Source organism: Halichoerus grypus, chromosome 3 (genome assembly GCF_964656455.1).
Source record: "Halichoerus grypus chromosome 3, mHalGry1.hap1.1, whole genome shotgun sequence".
Classification (NCBI taxonomy): Eukaryota; Metazoa; Chordata; class Mammalia; order Carnivora; family Phocidae; genus Halichoerus; species Halichoerus grypus.
This window is the reverse complement of record NC_135714.1, coordinates 49,374,449-49,400,150: the sequence shown is the minus strand read 5'-3', so window position 1 is coordinate 49,400,150 and position 25,702 is coordinate 49,374,449. Positions and strand designations below refer to the sequence as shown.

Genomic DNA, 25,702 nt, shown 5'->3' with positions numbered 1-25,702 from the left:
CCTGATATTATCTGAAGCATATTTGGCTATAACTTAGAAGAAAAAAAACACAAAATTTTGGTGTAATCATTCGTAGCTTTCAATTTATACACATCAAAGTCAATTCAATAATTCATTACCTTTAATTTTACATGTCTTAACATTAAAATAGGTATAATATTAACATAATTCATGTGTGGCGCTTTGAATATGCTGGTCAAAAGTAAGAGAATCAAGCACTTTCTAAGAATTTGATATAGAATTTCATAAGATTCAAATTAATTCCTACACACAAAACCACAAAAGGATTATGTTAAATTTGTCAGAGTGATGTACTCATGAAATAATGCTTAGTCAAATAAATGGCACATCAAAATAATTTGCACATAGGAGTTTTCAAAACAAAAATATTTGGATTTACTTTCTAATTTTTTTTCCTACATATAAACCCATTAGTGATTGTTTAGGGTCAGTAGATAATAATATTACAAGAGAATGTGTAAAGACACAGGGATCTGATTCCTAAAAACATAGTGTCAGTATTAAAGATTCCATGCCATAACGAGTGAGTGATGACTTTGTGTGCATATATTAAACTTTGAGTTTAAAGGAGATTAAACATTTTATTCTGGGAAGAAATAGTTGCAGTGAAATAAAATTTAACCACATGCTTCTTCAAGGTTTTTGCATTCTCTTGAATAAACAGAAATCCAAGAATCTATAATAGTTCCAAATTCAGTTCAAATGCAACCACGAAAGAAAACACAAACATTTAACCAATACTCGTAAATAAGAAAGGATATTTCTTTACAGAACAATTAATTGAAGAATTCTATTAAACTTCTCAATACACTGCTAACTTGTGAAAATATAGCATTCATTCTATATCTGTGATGCAGTTATGTTTATCCAAAACTGAACTCATTCATTGCTGGTTTAAATAAAGTCTCCCAAATGTATCGATTTTTATATGGACTTCTGATGCAAACTCTGTACTCAAGTAACAGTTTCCAAAAACAGGAACGCATAAAGGATTCATTAAAAAGCAGCCATCACAGACATAGGGTGAAGCCATTTATTTTCATGTTATAAGATATCTTGTAGACAAATCCACAATGTTAAGAAAAATAAAAGTAAATGCTCTTTAAAGGGCCATATGTGATGGGTGATCGCTGCTGTGGAGGCCGCGATGGGATGCTGGATGGTTATGGTTGAGTGACTGATGCATTGAAACGTGTGTATTACTTCTGTTGTCAATGCATTAGGTACAGGTTGGAAACAGCCATAGTAAAATAAAGTGGGTATGCTGCATGTGACATACATTTGTATGATGGAATGTACTAATAAAAATTAAAAGTTTATGCATTACTTAGCAAAAATAAATGCTTAATTTAAAAACAATTTAACTCACACAAACATTACATGAGACTTAACAACTATGTTGATCATGTGACACAATAAAAGAATCAGACAACAAAAGCGTCTAATCTCTATTAACATAAATTTATATAAGTCGATTCATAGGCTCTTTAGTTTTTAAATTGTGAGATGAACTGTTTTTAATAACTACATCATCTATATGTGATGCAATAAAAGTGAACTAAAAAAAATTACATTTGATATGCAATGTTTAGCTTTACTCCCATACTTGTCTCTCTGTAGGGCTCTAAACGACAGCATGAAGAAAAGGAAAGAAAAAACAACAAGTAAGCTTACAGCGACAGTAGAAGAAACATGAGTAAAAAGCAAATTGATGATATGCAGAAAAAAGAGTCAAAGGAAATAATTTCCACTGCCCCAAAATTCATGAGTCTGTGTTACATGGTTTATCATAATTAAAAAGACTGAAATGTTAGTTAGAAAATAAGAAACCCCCCTTAACACATGCTAATAACATGAGTCTTTAATAAGCGTTTGTACAGTTTATAAATGTCAAACAAAAACACATTTATTTTAAAGTTCAGATTATCACACCAACCAAGGAGAGTAAAGATTTGAGTGCCAGCCAGGACGATTCCCACAACTCTATTTCAATATTGCATATTTTTATGTTTATGTATGTTTGAACATACCTGCTTCTAAGGAATGTTATTTAACTTTAAAATTTTTCAGTAAAATTATAAATAAAATCTTTAGCTTGTATACAGAGAAAAAAAAAAAACACAGTTGTAGGTTTCCATAACCGTGAGTTTTTTCCTTTACATATCTTTTCTCTTCATGTAAAAAGGTTATCTTTCCCCCACTGTACCTATACAAATGCTTATTATCATTTGTGAATAATACTGATCAGAACTGTCATTTCTGGAACTCTTATTCAAAAGCTGTGTAACTATGGAGGAAAAAAAAAGTTAAATCCAACCATTATTCAGTATCAAGACAACGTGAGGGGAAGAAAAATACCACCATCAATATCAGGTTTTCTTCTGGATTGTTGCACAATCATTTGCAATCAAACATTTTTAGAGTCGATCCTTTAAAAAACAATCCTAGCAAAATTATTTTTTATTTTTTTATTTATTTTTTTAAATTTTTTATTATGTTAATCACGATACATTACATCATTAGTTTTTGACAAAATTATTTTTTAAAAAACACTCATATTTTAATCAGGTCATAAAGGACGGCTCTTGCTGATTTTGTTTACAGGAAAGTTAAATCATCACAAAAATAAAAACCAGGAAGCTCACTGGGCTAACTCATTTGAGGAGATTCCAACTGGTCATAAGTTAACCATTGCTTTAGAGATATGGTTTTTGCACTTAAAAGTTGATTTGCTTCTCAGAAAAGACCAACAATATTTCAAAATGGAGAGGAAAGTTCTTTTAAAGTTTCCAAATAACTTTAGAAAAATAATTTGAATTGAAGAGCCAAACCAGTATAGTAACAGATGGAAATTGTTTGTAAGCTCATTATGGCTTCTTCCCTAAATGACAGAATTTTAGAACTGGAAAGCCCATGAGAAGATAACTGAAGTTCAACCCCTGCTTTTCAGGGATGAAGAAACTGCAGCCAAGATAGGCTGAGCCTTATCTAACCCCACCCTGCTAATCAGTGGCAGAACTGAGATCAGAAAGAAAATCTCATAGATTTCCTCTGTCCACTACCATCTATGTCCTCTTCACATCTGCCTTAGGCTTTGAAGCCATAACAGAATATTTATATATTATACATATATATATAACATAACAGAATATTTATATATATATAAAATATATAAATATATAAATATAAAAATAAGAGCTATATATATATTTATATATTTTATAATACAGTCTTATATTCTTACCCACTATAATGTATTCCTCATTATATCCTGCCCTAAGGATATGTCTTTCTTTAAGTTGGAGGGGAGAATTAAATTACTTTAAAATGTAAGTTATTTTGTAAAATCATGACATCCTCTCTATTTTCTGTCTTGTTGACAGGTTAATCTATAGTGAGATTTATCTTACAAAAATTGAATTCTCCAGTACTGACAAGAAGATAATCGTCCAGAAATACTATGCATGAAGTTGTAAATATTTCCACAGACAGAATCTGAATCCAATATAATAAAAGTATATTACTCATCTTTATTCCTAACTCTGTATGCTTCAGTAACTCTATAAATACATCTTGACATATTTTAAATAAAGGCATGACAAACAAATATGGATACTTTAAATCTGAATATTTTAAATCTAAATGCTTCTTTGCTTGGATGGCATTGGTGCAACTGAATTAGAGAACCCACAGAACAGAACCAAGTGGTAATTCAACATAAACCACTCCAGTACATACCGAGTCACCTATATTTCAAGTAAGATTCCCCCTTGCCAGTAAGAATATTAAGTGCATTCATCTGAAAGCATAAGATTAGTAGCAATATGACAATCACTAAGATTTATTTTTGGTCAGTGGTAAGAAGAATTATTTTAAGCACTACCATAGTTTAACATCTTAAAAAAATCTTAAAACATAAAACAACTAAACAATTTCACTTCTGACTCTGAAAAACATGAATAAGATTATTTACTTTTGTTTTTAAGAAAAGTCAGTAGAACTTATTTAATTTACTGACACACACAATAAATCCATTCAGAAGAACACTTTGTGAATTTATTGATGATCTTAAGAGCAATTTTCAGTAATAAATTTCACAGGAATAAAACTTTATACCTATATGGTATTATTTTAAATTTTCCGTCGAGAGAATTTCACTTTGATAGTGTTTATAGTAGTGTTCCATCCTTAGAAAAATCCCCTAATTTATAATATGGGTAAAAATAAAATAAGACAAGAAGGCAGATATTGAATTAGGGAAAACATAGATTAATAATTGTTAGTTTTTCATTACATAAGACATTAGAAATTATATCTGAATAATCAAAAAAGCGGAACAAAAGGTTATCTAAATTTTTACTAGTTTTATAACAATATTAAATAAGTAAAACATTTTTTACAGTTTTTCTAACAACTCTTCACATAAAGTGAATAATGTAGAATAGATTTAATTTGCAGATATGATACAAATATTCACTTAACATTATTAAAAACTTACTAATATGTCAGCACATTGTAAAATGTTTATAATGATACAATTATCTGTCAGTTTAATGAAAAAAAAAACAAGCATTCATAAGGTCTGCTAAATTGCTCTGTTAAGCTGCATTTGTTGTGTTGTGAAAAGTACACTTTACTGAGTGCCACAATGAAATAGGGACATTGACAAAGGAGAGACAATTTAGAAGGGGAACCACAAAGAAGGACCCAGAAACTATCTCATATTGATGGCACTGAGGTTGTTTTACTAGGGAAAAGGAGGACGGAAAGGAGCCAGATGAGCGGCTTTCAAAGTATTTAAAAGGATTGACAGAGAGAGCAGAAGAATACTTTGCTCTTCTTTACTCTAGAGGGCAAATCAAAGCATTCTGGCCAGAGGCAAATTTTGGCTCAGTGGAAGGAAAAAAATATATGTAACAAATGGAGCATTTCAACAATTGAATGTATGAAATCCTGAGTTCAGAAGGGTCCCATTAGAGGAGATGGACACAGGCTGACAGCACGTCAGCAATGTGGTGAAGAGGATCCGTGAACTCCGTCCCTTCTTTTGATTCTAAAAGTCTGTGATTCTTAGACAGGCAGGCCTTATGAAACTTGATAAATCTAAAGTTCCCTTACTTACTTCATCCTACTGAGAAACAGTTTGACCATATTCCTGAAGTCACTTCTGTATTACTGACTTCAGTATTTTTGAAATAATTTAAAATCATCCTATGTATCTGGCTAGGTGTCACCTGGGAACCTCAGAAGGTTTTAGACACCCAATGGCAGTGCTGTAACACACACACTTTTAAGGAATGGCCATTCACACCAAGTGTTATGCACTCGCGACACTAATATTTTACCTCTGACCGAGAAGGAAAAGAAAACGCAAAGATTCCCACAGAGAATAATAGGAATTCTATTCAAAATTGCCTGGGAAAGCTAAATACTGCTAATCTATCATATCCAACTTCAAAGAACCACTTAAGCCTCTTTGTTACAGTGAATTTTCTTTAAATATAATATTACATAATTGGATCCCTAACTAGGACTTTTCTTTTAGGAAACTTTTATTTGAATAGTTCTTTCCTGTGGTCTCTTCTGTATGATATGAATATTTTTAATTTCTTGTGCTCCAGTACATTTTTTTATTCTTAGAAAAGGTAAAGCCATGTCCAAACACTTAGAGTAGAAGTGGTTTTAAAGAGATTTATACTTATTTGTTTGAGATGCAATTAAATTTGTACATCATTTAAAGCTGGAGGGTATTCAGAAGAACCATATCCCAAAGCCTTGTTTTTTGCACACAGCCACAGTAGAAAAAAAATCATGATGTTCCTGAGCCAGCTCACACTGGCAATGGCAAGCTAGTGTAGAACCTGACTTGCTATTGTTCAGTTCAGTAGCAAACTGAATGGCTCTTTTCTCCATGGCTTAGTTCAATGTAATTTTCCATGGAGTTGGCCTGAGTGCTTCACCAGTAGCAATGCCTTGCGCCTAGAGTGCGCTTCATGGCCTAATAATGTTAAGATTATTTTCTTGGTCTTATAACATTAAGACTCTTGAATCAAGTCTTCTTTTATCTTACTTACCTTAGGCAAATATCTCATTTCTCAAAATAAATACATAGGTATTTAATAGAGAAATCAATCAACAACAAGAAAAGCACTGACACATCACAATACATTTTATAACGTTACAGAGAAACAAACACAGATTGATGAATCAAGCATTTGTTTATCAGAAAGAAGGAATCCATTGGTTACTAAGGAAAACCTAAGGAAAATGGAAAATAAAAGCACCAAGAGGGGTGGAAGGCGAAAGGAGTCTGTGTGTCTGCTTCCAAAAGAAAGAAAAGGCAGGTGGAAGGAAAGAAAAATAGAATGTGGCCATAAAGCTACATAAAATGGGACTCTCACTTGAAAAAATTAAGATAAACTCCAGCACACCTTGTGCGTTGTACATGCTGACAGAAGGGTTGTTACAGACCGCCGGTTCCCCAAGCAATGTATTATAGGGATTGTTAGTACCATGCGGACGAAGCAGAGCATTGCTTATAAGATGATTAGCCATGGCTCCTGGAGCAGCCCCATAGAGAGACAGAGAAAAAAAAAAAAGGTCAATCAGGCAAATGTGTTTGAAAAAAAGAAAGGAAACATTTAGAATGACAACAGTTGATATAGCCCTGATTACAGGCAGGCAGCTAATTAGACTCAAAAATATATGCCACTAAAGCACACATGTTTCCAATAATGCACATATCCGAGAGTCATTGGGAAAGAAAATGGTTTACAATGTTGATTAAGCCACATTTAGGGTGTTCTCTTTCCCAAAATATAAGCAAGAATATACTCCCATGCTTGCTAAAAATAAAAAAAAAATTTTAAAAAGCAAAATATAGTCTTCCATACAAACAAAACAAAACAAAAGCTGGAAAAAAAAATTAAAACACAGAAAGAAAAGCCAAAATAAACAAAACATTCCCTCATTCACCGAAACGATTGTGTTGTTCTCAATGAAAATAAAAAAAGAATAAAAGGCAACATTACGATAAAACACTCATTTGGAGAGCAGTTGTTGACACAACAGAATTTGACATTTCTTAAAATTCTGTGAAAGGAATTCCTTAAATTGAAATAAAATAAAATATAATCACTCTTATTAGTATACCGTAGTAAGCATACTAATTAGGTGAATTTACAAATCTGATAAAATAATCATATGGATATTATTTTAAAATATTTAAAAAAAATATTCACTCCGTAATATCCAGCACATATATAATTCCATTTTCCATTTTCCAATTGGTTGTTCGACTTTGGCACAGCAAAGTCACAAAGTAAAATTGTTTCATCTCTTTGTGAGTAGATGTACTTAGTTATAACATATCATCAGTATGAGTTGCAACCTCCCACCTTCCAAAACTCCTTAACCAAAAAAAGCAAAAGATCAGAGGAACAGTTTGATTAAATATAACTAAGCCATGTATCAAATGAATGCAGAATGCATGTTTATGTTAGATGATAAAGAAAATGTGACTGAGGAAAGGAAAATGCAAATTGTATGGGGATAGTCAGGTTAAACACAAGTATATGGTAACTTCAATATACATATTAGAGAATTAAAATACAATCTACAGACCAGGAGAGGATATTTGCAAACAAATTCAACAAAAGACTACTATCTGGAATATAGAAAGCACTCTTAGAAGTCAACAATAAAACAACAACAACAATTAAAATAAACCCAAAACAGAAAACAAACAAACAAACAAAAACCCAATCCAATTAGAAAATCGACCAAAGATATAAACAGACATCTCATAGCAGAGGATATACAGGTAGAAAACAAGCCCATGAAAAGAATTGCTATTAGCTATTGGGAAATACAGATTAAAACAACAGTATGGTATCACTACCCTGATAACATGCTGAAAATTTCAGTGGTGACAACATTAAATGCTGACAAGGGTGAAGAGAAACTGGATCATTCATACTTTGCTGAGGGAATGTAAAATAGTATAGCTACTCTGCAAAACAGTTTGGCAGTTACTTATAGAACTAAGCATGCAGTTACCGTACCACCCAGCATCGTACTCTTGGACATTCATCCCAGATGAAATGGAAATTTATGTTCACATAAAAACCTAGGCATGGATGTTCATGCAGCTTTATTTATAATAGTCCATAATGGGAAACAGCCCAGATATCTTTCAACTGGTGAATGGTTAAACAATCGGTGGCACATCCTTACAATGGAATACTATTCAGCAATAAAGAGGAACAATTATTGATACACATAACAAACTGGATGAATCCCTGGATAATAATAGAGAGTAAAAAAGACAATCTGAAGGTTATGTACTAAATGATTCCATATATATTTCCATATATATATATATATATATATAATATTCTTGAAATGACAAAATTATAGAAACAGAGAAGAGATTAGTGGTTGACAGAGTTAAAGATGCAAGGGGGAGGGAGGTGGATATGGCCATATGATTATAAAGAGGCAACATGAGGCTTCCTTGTGGTTATGGAGCCTCTCTGTGTCTTGACTACAGTGCTATAACACAACATACTCTTGTGATAGAACTGGATTGAACTAAACACACACACACACACAAATACAATTAAATATAATTAATATTGAAGACATCTGAACAAGATTGCTAGATATTGGTCAATATCTTGGCAGTGATTTTGTAGTATAGTTTTACAAGATATTATTGAGGAACACTGGGCACAAGGTGTGCAAACTCTTCATTATTTCATATAATTGTAAGTGGATCTATGTTTATCTCAAAATAATAAGTAATCTATAAATGAAACAAAAATGTTAAGTTATTTGTAGAAAATATAAAACAAAATGAGAAGAAAAAACTTGGCCATGGTAGTTTTAATATTTTTTTTGAAATCATAGCTCTTTGTGATACAGTAAATTACCAATCAAATAATACATACTTTATCTTGTTTTTTATTTTTTAAAGTAAGCTCTATGCCCAACAGGGGGGCTTGAACTGATGACCCTGAGATTAAGAGTTGCATGCTCTACTGACTAAGCCAGCCAAGCGCCCCAAATAACATATACTTTAACCTCAAATATGGGTAAGTGAACACCTCTAGAGTTACAGCACAATATAGCTTGTCAGATCTCTAGAGATGGTAGGTTTCAATTCTTATAGGAAATAAGCCATGCGTATGTATTCTACACATCCTGTGAAGAACTAGCACAGGACTAGCACAGAATTTTTCACTTATTAAATGAGTATTTGCTGAAATTGTACAACATATACATTCAAATGGTTTTAACACAGTGAGATGGCAGATCTTTAATTTATCATACAATGAGTCAATCAGGCTATTAACTTCCACTGATAAATTAAATATATAGAATACTAGCAAGAAAAACTACAAGGAGCTGGCTATAGTGCCTTTTAGATAAGAAATGGAATATTGTAAATCTTAAACATGTGTATCATTAATGTTACACAAATTTAAGACTGTTAGAGACTAGACTGGGTTTGCACAACATTTTTAAAAAGCAAATTACCTGTAAATTGTACCTGATACCTAACATTTATTATTGTAGCTTCTTTCAAGTAAAAAGGAAAGTTAGTCTTCCAACACAAATGATTACTTTCTAAAATTACTCTAAGAATTTCAATAGAAAATGAAATGTGTAAACAACTTAAAATGAACCAGGGTAAAAACCTTAAAAATAGAAAATTGCTCAAAATCATTACATTCCTTCACACATCAAATAAGGGTTAGACCTTTATGGCTGGGGCTTACATCTGTGTTCTATACATCTTCCTTCATTACTACATATGACTTAATTTGGACCAATTAAAAAACAACAAAGCTGTAAAAATTGCATGCTACTCACCCCCCCTTGCTTCATATGGATTACAAAAGAAAATATTCCTTTGTCATACCTATCTATATATTTTTTTTTTCTATACCAATGTAAAAGAATATACCCGTTAGGTGCTTTAGGATAAAGAAACAGGTGAGTTGGGAAGAACCAAACATAAGCAAAAAGCAGGTGACTCAGTATTTTGTTTTGTTCATCATTGTTTATAAAAAATTAAAATATAAGGACAAAAAAATTTAATCATACAAAAATGGAGGTCTGTAGTTGAATTCTAATGAAGCTATCAAAATTGTGACAGATAATCCATCTGGCTATAGCTTTCCTAGCATAAAGTTCTATTCCAGTTCTTTAAAGTATTTTCTAGTTTTTGAATGTACTTGAAGACACTGTTACTAAACTACTAATGTAGGAAGACTGAGTTTTTTAATCAATTCCCACTCATCTTGGAAAGGCCAGCAACAATCACAGAAATGCCATGCTGTGACACAGTGTTGACTAAATGCAACAACATTCAGTCCCAGCCACGTGGCTTTGGTAGGTGGCTTCCTCAAATCTGGGTGCAATCCAGATCAGATACTGATCTATAGCTTAATGAGTGACATGCAGTCACAATTAGAGATCCACCTGCCTTTAAACCTACACCTACACAGGGTGCCTGGGTGGCTCAGTTGGTTAAGCAACTGCCTTCGGCTCAGGTCATGATCCTGGAGTCCTGGGATCGAGTCCCGCGTCGGGCTCCCTGCTCAGAGGGGAGTCTGCTTCTCCCTCTGACCCTCCCCCCTCTCATGCTCTCTCTATCTCATTCTCTCTCTCAAATAAATAAATAAAATCTTTAAAAAAAAAAAACCTACACCCACACAAACACTTATAAAAATAGTCTAAAACTTTCCAACAAAATACACTTTTTTCTTTATCATTGGTATTCAGGGCCTTTTTCCTGATAGAAAGTGAATCAGTTATGGATCAGGTTTATGGATTTGTTAGTTTGAAAGAATAAGGGATATGTTTGAGTAACCAGTTATCTGTCATTTGATTCCCCTAGAGTAAGAAGGCAATCCTTTTTCCATGGATATTCAAAGCTTGCAAGAGGTCATTTATCCTGCTTCCATTCCAAACAAGTGCAACAAGCCATTATCACATGGTTCCTACAGTCCCCACTCTCATTTAGTCATTTCAGTGGTACCTTTGAAAGGTGGCCCTTACCATGTCAAAAACACTGGCTTTCTGTCAATGCCTAGATCTCTAAACTGAAAACTTGTCTAAAACCTGTCTTCTTGGGTCTTTAGTGTGCAAAGTTACTTTTGTCTTTCTCTATAGCTGCCCTGCATTTCACTTGTCTTTGCTGAAGCCTATTCTGTTTGCTTCTTGCTGTTTCCCCAATTTACTCAGGTGACTTTGAATTCTGATACTATTTTCCAAGGTTCTGTCCATCCTGTCTCTTCCTCTTCCCTCCGACTAACTTCTGATTTGTAAACTTCCCTTCTAATAGCTGTGAAATTGCTTCCAAGAAGATCAGTGGTTACAGACCATCTGTCACTGTTTTTCAGCTGAAAGTTAAGCTTACTGGTTAGTCAGGTTGAAGACACAAATAGGCTGATGTTGCGAGGTGGAGAAGATACTTATAACACTACGTATGGGAAAAGAACGTTTATGTGCAAATTCCACTAGAATGTAAGCCCTGGGAAAGCAAGGAAGACACTGGGTTTTATGACTGCTCTATACCAAGTGTCTGGAATAGTTCCCGGGGCTTGGTAAATATTTGTTAATTAATGAAAAAAAGGTGAAATCTACGGCATCCTTAATGTATCAAACTAAAGCAAGTCATTTTAGCAATTATGAGCAGTTTTCTAATTTGAGCAAATTTCTTAAGATTGTCAGTTGTCCAATTCATAATGTGATTTCTTCATTTCCTTCTAACACTGTACCAGATCCTATAATATTGAAAGTTTAAAGCAGTTATAAACACTCATATGATTATTTGGAAAAACAAAATGCTACCTGAATACTAACTGCAGATAATACAGTAAGAGGGGGAAAATAACTTGGCACAGCCTGCTGTGACTTAAAATAAAAAGCTCAAATTGGGTAAAAGAGCTCAAAGTAAAAAAAATCTCCAAGTGGCTATGTAAGAGTAACTGTTCCTTAATTAATCTGACTCACCAAATCCTGGGTATAGTCTAGTCAAAACTGCTCCTTTGCTGTCACAAACAAGGGTTAGCTCTTTAAGAAAACCATGGAAAAGGAGTTAAATTGAATTTCAATATATGCGAATCATCAACAAGACTGTCAACAGAGAGCCAACCACAAGATCTTTTCTGGCGAAAACAGGACACAAAGCAAAAAGGATTTTCATATTCCATACTGAAAAACTTCGGGAAGATTTTCTGACAATTATTTGAAAGTCAGATCCTAAAGCCACTGAAAAGTATTAAATGTAAAATCACAGACTTTAAAAAAGACTTTTAAAAAGAGTCTTTTTCTTTTTTACTTCGTTTCTATCTGAAGATAGAGATAGATATAAAAGTTTTTTAATGAGGGCAATTTGAATGGAATAATAATGAGTACACTCTTTTCCAATGCATAGTTTTACCACAAAACTGTTGTATTTCTTTCCTTATGAAAATAAAATAGATGTTTTGACATGGGGAGGCATTGAACGACAGCACTGTCTAGGCCAGTTCACTGTGCTACGTGTAATTGAGGCCTGGAAATCAAACGTAGAGCGGCACGCTTTGAAATTGTGAAGTAAAAAAACAGATCTGAAAAAAGATGACAGTTGAATCCCACTTGAATCCATATTATATCATTCAGAAACCTAATTCAAACAACGTCTCTTCTTGACAGCAGGCTACCAAAAGTACATCAAAAAGCTCGTAAAAGAACTTGAATTGTCACTCTGCTCGGCCCCTCACACTTTTTTTTTTTAAATGTACTTTCCTTCTTATTTGTTCTTATTGGGTAAGCAAAGTTGTCTAGTTGTGGACCTTGGTGTTCTAATGAACCAACTGAATACACCATTCTTGAGAGTCACATACCAACATTACTAATTTTCAAATTGTTGTTATTTATGAATATCTAAGATGGTAAATGTTCTGTTTTATTCCAATAGAACAGTTTTACCTGGATAGGTCTTTCTTCTTTAATATACCGTGTCCTCCATTCTATTTCCTCATGGTTCTCTCTCCCTTGATTTGACATATTTGCATTTATGAAGTCATTTCCAATACATATATTGACTAATGCATGTAAATCAGAGTTCTATATAAAGCAGAGTTACTACTGGCTGATGCCTCTCTGCGTCTGTCTTCAGAACTTAATTCTGGCCCATAATGAGACTTCGCTTCGTACAAGTAAAAAATAGTTTCACTAAAGATGGCATTTTCCATAGAATTTTAATACTAACTTCAGTGTTAAGCAAGGGATCTTTTGCCAGGAGATAGTATCTACTGAGCTGTGAGACCCTTAAAATTGAATGTAAAATTGTATGTTTGTGTGGTCAGTTGTGCATGCACACGTGATTGAATTTCTTTCTTGTGAAAGGGTCCCGTGACTTTGATTTTCTTTTCAAAGAGCTAAGAAAACTGGTATAGAGAAAAAAAAAGATAAGTCTTTTTTCCTTAGTGAGTGAACTATATTATAAACAAGAAAACTGGAAAGAGTGAATCAGAAGTACCCCAAATATGTCTTATGAATATAAGAATCATCTGATGAATTGCAGTATAACATAATGGAGAAAAGTTATAACTCAGAATTTAGAAGTGAATAAGATTTTAACATTATCTAATCTCTACCATCATTTACTACATAAAGAAACACAGGCCCAGAGACATTTATAACTTATTCAAGGTCACACGTGACTCTGGTAGTTTTATTCAAACATATTTAAATCAGTGATTTTCAAACATTTTTTAGCATCCTCTCCCAAAAATATGTTTCAATAAAATTTTATCAGGAGCCTTATAGGAGTGCATTACTTCTCTCTCGTATGCTTTTCTGTAATGTTCAATTATTTAATTTTTATATTCATGTATTAATTTATATTACATAAACAAACAAAAATGAAAGCTAATCAATAAAAGAGACTTCCAGAACTCTGGAGAACTGATTCAATAGGTATTATCCATTTTAAGTATTTTGTTTCCTATTTTTTTCTTTTTCTGTATAACAATACAGTATCAACATCACACACAATCTACAGAAAGAGTGCAGAAATGATTAAGTTCAATTTTAAAGGGCTGCTTTATAAAACAGGAACAGCCATTTTAATCAAGACCAAGTTGTTTATAATAATGAACAAAACTAAAAGAATCTACATGCTATCCTTAAAAATTATATAAAAATAACTTTAAAAATCACAGAAACCATAATTTTATATTTTGCACTGTTCTTATTCAAATAATTAATGAAATTATGAAGTGTCAAAGAAGAAATATTTTATTGAAAGCCAAGAACCCTTTCATCATTTTTTTCTAAAGTCATAAATTCAAGAGCTGACATCTTGATTTATCACACTGTGCACTTTTAATAGCCAACAAGTTTGCTATTAAATTTTAATCAACCTGCCCTATTAAATTTCTTTCAAATGGTTCAGAGATAACTTCAGCTTCTTTTAATAGCAAATTCATTCACTGGGAATCTATTAATATGGACTTCAATGACATGTTTTCTCCAAAGTACAGATTAGGTTATTGTTAGTTCAATATGAAATTAAATATTCTGAATGCAGAGGTGTTGTCTCTGTTTTAATAGATAAGCTCAGAGTTTTAGATATGGGAACCCTAGAAATTACCTTGTCTATCCCCCCTTATTTTGCACTAATTGGCTTTATAGATGTCTTCTTGTTCAGACACATGAGTTTTTCTATAATAAATGCTTAGTAGTCAAATTACTGGGCCACACACTGTCCACATTTCAATTTAGAACATACTGCCAAAATTCTGTCAAATGTATTTGTACCAATTCACACCTTCACGAGCAGTATAAATTTTTCAGATTCTTATTAGCACTTGGTATTGTAAGCTTCATATTTTTGCCAATCTGATGAGATAAAATGATATCTCATATTACTGTTATACTTTGCTTTTCCCTGATCATCATAAAGATGGGGTAATATTTCATGTTTATTAGCCAGAAGGGTTCCCTATTTTGTGAATTGCCTGTTACCTTTTGCCTATCTATATTGATTTGTAGACATTCTTTATACAAAGTAGGCATAACATTTTGTTTGTTATATGTTGTTTACACCTTCTCCCAATATCTTACTGTTAGAAGTAGTGTTTACATTTTGAGGTAAGAACCTTACCTTTTTCTTATAATTTAGAATCTGTGTTTTGTTTTTAAGAACTCCGCCTTTAACCTAAAATCTAATATATATATATATATTTTTTGAAGCTCTAAAGTTTTATTTTTTGTATTATATATTCTTATGTATTTTATATTATATCCTATATTACATTATATGTTGTAATTATATATAATAATTTTACATAATTAACTGAAAGCAAAACTGCTTCGAGATCTTTGGTTTTGTGACTGCTCAAGCCAACAGCAGCAAAATTAAAACTCAGAATTCTTGGTGAATCTTTGCTGCACAATAGTGTAAGAGGTTAATCTACAGTTGAAATGATGAACATATGTTATTCAGACATTCATCTCTAAAACTCATCCTTTGTGTCCAAAGGCATATATTTCTGTGTGCTATTAACTTGGGACATGTTGAATACCTTTGGACATTTTTGAATACATTTCATAGTACTAAAAACAAAAAATACTAAGCCTAAAGATAATGAGCCAAGTTTGCTTAACCACAGGCAAAATAGCAGTAAATTACAGTTCTTTTTAGTAAATCAAAGGCATTTATCAAAAGAATATTTATCGTTGTCATTCACACTATAACTACTTAATTCATTTTCTCTACATTGGATTATCTCATAGTGATATCTGTTAATAGTATGTAGTCAATCCCACAGATATATGTATTTGTAAATCACACATTGCTTGTGCATTTTCACTTAATAAAATACACCTCAGAAAAAAAGAAGGTAAGCAAAGTATAATAACTACTTAACAATATGAAATGCTTTACCAATGTGAAGAAAATATGACTTTTTATATAACACTCTGCCCTACATTGGCATATTTTCCTATACATGCAGAAGGTCTATCCTGGCTAAAACCTGAATATTAAATTTGGAACTGATATTTAAAAAAATATGTCTGAGAAAAATAAATTAAAACAAAGTATCTGTGAATAAAGAGATTCTTGATAACATTCAGAGAAGCCCTATTTTATCAAATAATCATGATCAGTTCTGTCCTATTTAGGGACTGAGGTTGTTTCAGGAAACTTACATTGTTTCTACTTTTCTACATCAAGATTAACTATCTTCCTTCAATCTATGTATCCTCTCAAATCTTTCTTAATTCTCCAGTGATTTTCTGGGGTTGTAAATTACGTTCTATGAATGTGATGAGTAACTTGTCTTAGTTTTTGAAGCACCTGCATTCTTTATGGTAATAAATTATGTAGAAAGTCTATTATGAAAATAATGGAGAACCTATCACAGGATGCAGTGTATACTTTTAAATGGCATGCAGTATATAAGGTTGAGCTATATAAAGTGGATGCTTCTGTATGCAATGTAATTCAATAAAGCAGAAATTAATAAATTATTGGTAATGACAATTTAAGTTATTTTTTCTATTGAGGACTCTTTTTGGCTAACCATATATCCCTCTTCCATGATTTAATTTTTCATGTAATTGAATTAATTTCTATTTACTTTCAAAGTAGCAGATACAAATTAATACAATCTATTTCTTAGAAAAAAACAATTTGAACAAGTAATGACATTGTTATTTAACTTTGGATGTACACTACATTTATATCATCACAAGCTTTATGTTTATAATGCAGTAGGAACGTTTTTCCAGATGAGAGGTACAGTCAGCTTTTGTTTTTAAATTTTAATTATAAGACATTTCATACTTTTTGTTAAAACTGGAATTACCACATAAAAATAGTAAGTTTAATTTAAACATTATCAGTATTTATTTGAAGTTAACTCAAACAGATTTTCTACTTGTTCAAGGCATTTTTATGTTGTCCTGACAAATGACAATATCAAATTCAAAAGTACAAATATCTGGGGCAAGTTATATCTTTGGCCGGTGCTATACTGAATTATTATAGGCAGAAGATATTTACCTATTTTTAAAAACAATCTTTGCTCTGACTAAAATGTTCATCCTTTTACTGAAACATAAGAAATTAAAGATAAAAGATTCTGCGAATAAAATACCTTGAGACCTTCCAGGAAAGAAAAGAAGAGTGATTATAAAAATCTTCTTGCAACCTAAGTCCTAAAATTGGACAATAATATATAGCAAATCAGCATATTCCATATCAAGTAGTTTTGAAAAGCATTGCCAATCCGTCTCTCCAGAAATTCACAGTGTTTTAAAGCTTTTCTTTCCCTAAATGAATAGGATGAATCCACACTAAAGAAGTACACCTAGCACAAAATAAAGTAGAAGGACATGAAGAGTACGTGAAGGAAATTAAGAAATAAAGATGTTAAAATTGTGGTGTTAAGAATATCATATTTCCATGTGAAGTGAGAAAAATATCTTTATTCTAGTCTTAGCAAGCTTCATGAAAAACTGTCATCGTAAGAAAAGAGTGAACATTTTTGTTCTCATGAGTAGGGCTTTGCAGTCAGAAAGATCTTGTTTAGAATCTAGATTTCATCCTTTATTAGCCATTCCACTTGGACAAAAAACCCAGCTTCTTCATGGATATAAAGATAATGGATGAATAATGAATAGTGTACAACAGATAAAATCGTAACTATACCCACTAAAGGAGAAATCCCAAAGCAATCAAAAACTATAAAGAGCCACATTGTGTTCTATTAGAGGAAAGAACACCAGAGATTTCTGAAGAGGAGTATGTATATTTAGTTCTTAAAAAGATATTTTTTTGAAAAATTACATCCTCAGCAACTTATATGAAACAACAGTAATATTTCAAAAATAAGTGGGAATGTTTTAGAGTGCTATATTTAGAAATTATCAAGGTAACTCACTGTAGCTTGTTTGATTTATAATAAGGAGATAAGAGATACTGCTAACTATATATAAGGCGGTAAGATAATAAACTATAATAATGATGAATCTACATAGAGAATTCTCTTTGTGAAGCGATCTATAAAAGCTATAACAATAATAATAATAATAATAGTAAAGTATAAACCATATTTACTATTGTGTAGTTGGCTGTAAGAGGCTGGATGATTTAAAAGATTCATACCAAAGAGACAAAGTTAAAAGCAAAGCATAAGAAGGATTCACTGGGCAAGCATTTAAAAATTTTATTTTTTTCAATTCCTGCCAGCAATTTATAGCAAGAACATTTGCCCCTGATTGCCTAGAAATCAATATTTAATGTATTTCATTTTGTAATGGAGAGTTCATTCTGAAAATTATTTGGTCTCCTTGAGTTAGGAATCAAGATATTAGTAGCACTGTTTAATTATCTATTTGGCATAGCATTTCACTTTTAAAATCTGTACATATTTTGCTTTTGTGTTATTAAAGTGATTTTCCTAACACAGAAGATACTCTTATTTTATTGTACATTTTCTGATTATGTCTTTATTGATGACATGTATAAAAGGAAAGGAATTAACACAGAGAGTACTATTGCCTCAATTACAAATCAAGAATATAAAGGTCAAAAAATATTACATATAAATGTAATGATGAATCTCAAATGAAAATTTTTTACATGCCATATGATACTTATAATATTTGCACTCATATTATCATAATGCTTGTTCATAATAAAAAGTAATTTGTTATATGAGTCCACTTTGATTTATTAGCCATGCAAGTACTCTTAGGCACATCATTTAACTGTTTTTGCAAATTTCACAAATAGATGTCAGATTATAGCAGGATCTGGTTAATATTTACAAACAATTTTATAATCTTTCAGAACAGCAAGGCTTTGGGGAAATATGACATATTTTAGGCATATAAAGCCATATTATAATATTTACTGAGATTAATAAAGTGCAGTAAATGAGTATGAGGGTTTCACCCGTTTAGGCTTTAATTTATAGAAGTCATTAATTGCAGTGAAACACCACTTACAATTTTTCATTTGCATTTTTCTTTATAAACACAAAAGCAAAATATGTTGAGTAGCCTGAATATTAACGAAGTGACAGGTGATTTATTGTGAAGTTTCTTCTGCCTTGGTGACCAGCCTCCTGGGAAAGACAATACAGGCTCTGAGAAGACATGAGTTTAAAATGGGAATGAGTCGCATCCCTGCTCTGCTACATAACTGGTTATTGAGCAGGGCTGTATGAATTGAACTAGTATTCTCTGAGCTTCTGAAGGGCAGGATAGGGCTTGGAGGAAAGAGAAGGCAGTGTTTGCTTATATCATTATCTAAGGTAGGGAGAAGAAATATTTTACCTTTATTTCTTCAATGTTAAAATACGGTTACAAATCAAAAGTGGAAAGTACAACTAGGCAGATATAATGTGCATTTAATTTCTAATTTAGAAGAGACAATTCAGTTTTATTAGTTTATCTCTTTTTGTTAGCCTCAAGGGTAGCACCATTTTAGGTAAATTATTATTTCTTTTACTTGGCATTCAGGTAACTACTTTATTCTTCCCACCTATTACTAGAAAATAAAAAGGAAAGAAAACCTTCAGTAGTGAATGATGGATTTTAATATCTAATTATCTGAGAGCACTTGCAAGGATCCGTTTTCATTTGTTAGAAGATGTAAGGGAACTTCTAAATAAAATAATGATAAGAGTACTTATTATTTTGTAGGCACTGTAGTAAGGAATTAACATATATAAACGCACTTAGTCCTCTCAAGGTCCCTGTGAAGTGGGTGCTTTCTATATCCCCACGGCATAGACACTGAGAATATAAGTAATTTACCAAAAGTCACTGAGTTAAACTCCATTCTCAAAACTACTATGAGTAAATAAACAATTTGCAAAGTCTGTTTGATGATGACTTTCCCCTTTAAATCAACAATGTTCCTAAAAGGTGAGGCCACCTTTCAGTAGGTAGTTGTGCCACTGAGAGCCAAGATTTACCCTTAAAATTTATGAAAAGATTGCCATAGGCCATCATAATTATGCTGATTACATAAATTTACTGAGAATGCATGTGTAGACTAATACGAATCTGAACCTTGAAAGGAGAATCCATCAACTTTAATAAATATGTGCTGCACATCAACAGAAGAGACAGTTTTCAGTCACACAACACTTAGATTTGGCTTAAATAAATAAAGCTTTACTGGTCAGATCCCCATGTATAAAAATCGTATTAACTTCTGTGGGAGGTTGATGAGATGGAGGATGGGAGATAGGGGGACATAAAAATCCACTATGCTAGCCAAGCTATTGTTTCAGAAGAAGAAATGTCTTTTTGCTAATTCTGCCACTAAGATGGGTCACATTTTTATAATAACTCCACAGTTGGGGAGGGGGTTGGGGTGGAACACTTTTCATAATTCTTACATCGTATTGGTAGCAGCTACCAAGCAAAACTTGATTTTAAGCTGAAATTTCTGGTGTCAATTCAGCTAATTAAATAAAAAGAAAATGGGAAATGCAATTATATTATTCATGATGAGATAAAGCCTAATAAAATCCAATTTCAGAAAATATCCCAATTTCTATATAGATCTATAAAAAGAATAGAAATGTTTAACCATTAACTGAACTACCACAGAAACTTCCCAGCAAATGCTTCATTTGGGGATCAAATTCAAGTTTTAGAGGCATCGCTAATCTAAATTGTTCAGGATGACGTTTGGCCAGCAGAGATCTTGAGTTGGAGATATGGGTCGGAAAGATTACATCAGCTACAAATTGTTTCTACCACTACTGGGAAGTTAGAACTACTAGAAATTTGGGTAAGGTTTCTAAAAATCTGGGAGAAGCTCGGGGGGATTGAGGATTGACCTCAAGATATGTGCAAATAGTAAATATTTAAATGAGCAAATGAATAAACCCTCCTGTGGCATTTGTAAAAACTTGAGTTTGGATCAGAGTTAATCCTCCTTAAAAGTTTCTATAATCAACTATCACATTAATGCTCTTGAAAACCTCCTTCCGACTGTGTATGAAAGTGGCATCAGAGAAGTTAACGTGATCGTAGTCCTGGGGTACTGGCCTCAAGGAATTCTTAATTTACTTGAGTGAGTAGCACTGTAGCAAATAATTCAGAAGGGGAAAAAATATCTTACAATGTATAGGAAACATTTGGAAAACACCTTCACAAATACAGATATTCAAAGGACAAATGGAATGGAATGTGTAATGGAATGCTTTAAAGAGATGAGGTAACCAAATAACAAAATACCAAAGAGAATATATAAGAATGATTACACAAATTGAAAATTATCAATAAATCTTCCAAGGTTTTGCATAATTCCAAGGAATAAAATCACAAAAGCAATCAAGCTTATCACACTGGGAAATCTACACAGGTAATCTGATACATAGGCTGTAACAAGTTGGTTCAAGAACAGAATATTAAAGATGGTTTGAAAAAATAAAAACCATTGAGAAGGAGTTCTGTACTATATGGTAGATGCTTTATTCTTAATGGATCCCAAAGATGAGAATGACACATTTCTGTTTGGAAGAATAGATGGTAAGACATACAGAACTGTAAAATAATTATTCTTTTGATGAACTGAGCAGTGGTATGAATAGGAAGGAAAACCTAAGTAGATACAGGATTAATTTTTAGACAACTTCTTATAGTTTTTGAGGCCAGAACTAAAGACAAAAATAAGAGATTTAATAGATCTAACTTAGAAAGAAGGAAAATGGGGTTTAAAATGAACAAAAAATTGCTAGCTGTGATAAACTGAGAATGAATGGGAAGTTAGACTATATGAAGATGCAAAGATGCAGTGCCTAGAATTTTTATTTTTATAATAGAGAATATAATCTTTTGATTAAACAGAGGTGAATAAGTATGTTGCTGAGGTGACTGAAGTGTTTATCTGGAAAGGTGAATCTTGGATTTCACCTACCTAAATATGATACACACGCCTGAATGCAGGGAAGATAGGACCCTGGGAAATAAGACAAGATTAAAGAAGGAGGTTAAAGACTATCTTCAGAGATATAATATGAAGAAATAAAATTTTAAAGTACTCCACGTATCTGAGATAAAAAATAATGAGATGAGAATAAAATGAGGAGTTTCTGACTTGGGGGAATAGGGAATTAATATGGGAAGTCAAGAAGATCACTACAATGTCTACCACCATTAAAGTCAATGAGTGAAAAGAAGATTACATATCCTGAAGGAAAAGACTGCTGCCTGGACACACTTCAAATCATAAATTCAATTTAACCCCCTCTCCAAAGTCAACGTTAGGGTAACTTATTGGATGTCACAAGAAATTGTATACCCTTCTTTAAGAGTAACTTTAAGAAATACTTTTAAAACTAAAGACTTTAAAACCAGATTTAAACACATGATCGGTCAATATAAAATATTATTATTTTCTTTAAATATATTTCAGATTGACCCAGTCATCCACATATCACCTATTCCAAGTTGATGAAATTCTTGAGAATGAACTAAAAAGGCACAGCAATGTTATATGTGAGTGACCTTAAAATCAAGGTCACAAAAATGTGTCCATTTAAAACAATTTTTAGTAAAGTCACATACCTTACAATCTTTACATGAATTTAGATCATATTGCTAGACAACATAATAATTTTACATGTTGTAAAAAATAATAATTTTACATTTTTTAACCATCTTCACAGTAGGCAAATAAACAGTGCATCATTAAAATCACATGATCTCATCTTTTGTTTAAACAACAATTGTTCTATAGTTGCTGTGCTCATTAGATGCAATATACTCCTAATAATAAATCCTATTCATAAGGGTAGTTTTCTATCTAGGAACATACTGTAAATTTTCCATTTATGGGATTAGACAATAAACAAAATCTATCACTATGAAAGCAAATAGGTTCCTAAACTTTGGAGGCATTTGTAAGTAATTCATTCTCTATGATTTGGAAAATATGTCAAAAGTTAGAGTATTCATATTTAAATAAATTTTCACACACTAACCATTAAAATTAAACTTGAAAAAGAGAAGGATATTTGGAGAATAATATGTAAATCAAAATCTAGCAAATAAAAACAGACTAATAATAAAACAAAATATAAGAAGGTAGGTGTTTTAGTGTATTTTCTTTATATTTGGAGGAATATTTGCACTCACTGTTCCTCCTTGGGCAAAAGTGATACAGAAAATTTAATATCATTACTAGGTTATGGTTATTATATAACTGTCCCAAATAACATATGAAAGTCAATTAAGATTATGTGTAACATGGATCCCTATATCAAATTCAGCTTGGACACTATCTGTCCTAATTTCTTTTATGAAAATAAGATGCAAATTACTTGAGTAAAAGTAATTGACAGCACCAGCATCTGAATTTTTCTGAATCATAAGCTGTGATTGTTAAATTATTTGTTTCTAAGTAGTGTTTAATGTAACAAAAAGCTGACAGAAACAGGTTTAAGTGAACTAAAATCCTAGTTTGGGGATAGGAAAAAAAAAAACAATGTTGATCATAAAAATAACTACTGAATATATACATCAAAAATATCTTTCTTAGGACAGTTTGATTGGAATAAGCTCATGCAAACACCATCTTTCCAGATAAAACTATATTCTAAATATTCCCCAGCAATGTCTGTAGTGTACCCTAACTCTACACAAATATAGCATCTACTCATTTTTCCTGCAATCAACTTAATTCTAATCTCCCCACTCCTCCGCCACCCCACATACACTAAAAAAGAGGGAGGGAAGAAGAGGGAGGGAAGGAGAAAGAGAGACAGAAGAATAAAAAAAAAACCAACCACGAATCAAACAGTAGATTAAGGAAACTTCATTTTAAAAATCGAAATGATGCCCTAGGAACATGATAACCAGAAGCACATAAACACACAAAAATGATTATATATATATTCTTTTTCCTCCTAGATCTTTAAATATGCTGGATAAGTTTGTAGATACTAAAATTAGTTGTGATTTTTACCCCAAATATACAGGATGCCTCAAGTATGTATTAGACAGCATATTTTTACTTCCACAAAGACTATGAAATTGCTCTATGCCTGGGACAATGTGCAACTCTATGATGCTTAGCAGACTATACCGCCACATAATTGCCCATTTTCACTGCTTCCAATGAGGCCTGACAGCTCACCAGTTTATTACAGTGGCAGATGACTAGAAAAAGAAAGTTCTCGTTTTCTAACTTCTTTTCAGAAAAGATTTCCTGAAAACTCAGGATTGGAAAAAAAAAGGCTTATGAATAATGGAACACACTGCTACAGTCAACCAGGTTTTATAACCTTGCAATATTCCTATCACATGGAACAAGGTCCAGAAGTTGCAAAAAAAGCAATGCATTTAAGAACTTCTTAATCACAAAAGTAATAAATATGAAAAATCATTTCTAATTACCTCTGTTGAGTGACGCTGAACTGTTTATATCTCCAGTAATGAAGGAAGACTCTGACTGCTTTCGGACCGTGTCATTCCACATTCTACGAATTCGGCTCTGGATGGGGGAAAGGGAAAAAAGGAAATGAACTCACCAGGCAGTGAATTTTCACACAAATCATTCTTTTTCTTCCTGTCATAGTTATATGAGACCTTGTTTCTGGCATCTGGCAAATACATAACTTCTACGTGATTGCAGTACAGTAGCACAAGAACATCAGAAACTAAATTAATGATAATAATTGGTTCTCATTAAGTGTATTCCTAAGTGCTTATACCAAAAATAATTGTAACTATGAAAAAGCAATAAATGTAATGTACTATACCAATTTAAACATGTTGAAGATATATAGACATGTACTCTAGATGGTTAGAATTTAATAATTTTAGTTTCTAAAGTGAAACAAATTATTTTCATTGTAACTTTTAAGGGAATGGGGTATTTAAATATGTATTAAATTGTCAGTTTTATTAACAAAAGATTTACTTTAAGAATTCAGAAACTTGCAAGAAAGAAAAAGTTTGGTAAGAAAAGAACACAGTATTATTAAAATGCTACTAAACTTAACATCTTCCATATATTTTGTAAGACCAGTGTAATTTTACAGGTTACATATGATTTTAACTTTTCTTTCTTTTGAAGGAGATAAAGGAAGACAATTCACCCTTATTCATTTCTTCACAGTAGGTAGTTTTATCGAGAACCGAAAATTCTTACATCATTGTTTATATTCTCAAATTCAGTTTTCTATGTGTCAGATAATTGAAGAAAGCGGTGTAGTATTTTTTCATTTGGGGAGGAGGAGATTTTTTTTCTGGTTTATTGTTCTGTTATTTTATTGAGTGAGGGATCAAAAAAGTATTAACAATCCTGTGAGGAGAAACAACATATTTTCAGCTTTTCCAAGGATGAAATAATTTTAAGAACTATTACTACTAGTAATGGTAGTGGCAAAACCAAGCTCACAAATGGATTATGCTCCAAATATATTTGAACTCCTTGAATAATAGGAGTATTTAATCTTAAAATACTAGACAATTTGTTTTATAAATCTTGGGACATGTTTATTCTTCAGAAATATTGTCTATATATTTTTTTTAGGTCAGCAAGTACACACACAGACACACCCACACACACACACATACAGAACAAAACTAATCAAAGTATTAGAGGGACGCCTGGCTGGCTTAGTGGGGAGAACATGTGACT

General features: G+C 32.1%; 1 protein-coding gene across 25 annotated transcripts in view; it reads right to left on the bottom strand.

Annotated features, from left to right (window-relative positions):
• The window catches only part of ADGRL3 (adhesion G protein-coupled receptor L3), an 829,369-nt gene that overhangs the window by 28,177 nt on the left and 775,490 nt on the right, over positions 1 to 25,702 (bottom strand). For 10 of the 25 annotated variants that reach the window (XM_078068697.1, XM_078068695.1, XM_078068702.1 and 7 more), the window contains 3 exons: positions 24,454 to 24,550; positions 6,453 to 6,581; positions 1,628 to 1,645 (listed from right to left, as the gene is read on the bottom strand). In XM_078068697.1, the coding sequence (XP_077924823.1) occupies positions 1,628 to 1,645; positions 6,453 to 6,581; positions 24,454 to 24,550 (244 nt within the window). Of the gene's footprint in view, positions 1 to 1,593; positions 1,646 to 6,452; positions 6,582 to 24,453; positions 24,551 to 25,702 lie in introns of all 25 variants that reach the window. The other 15 variants (XM_078068719.1, XM_078068710.1, XM_078068713.1 and 12 more) reach the window with 4 other exon arrangements.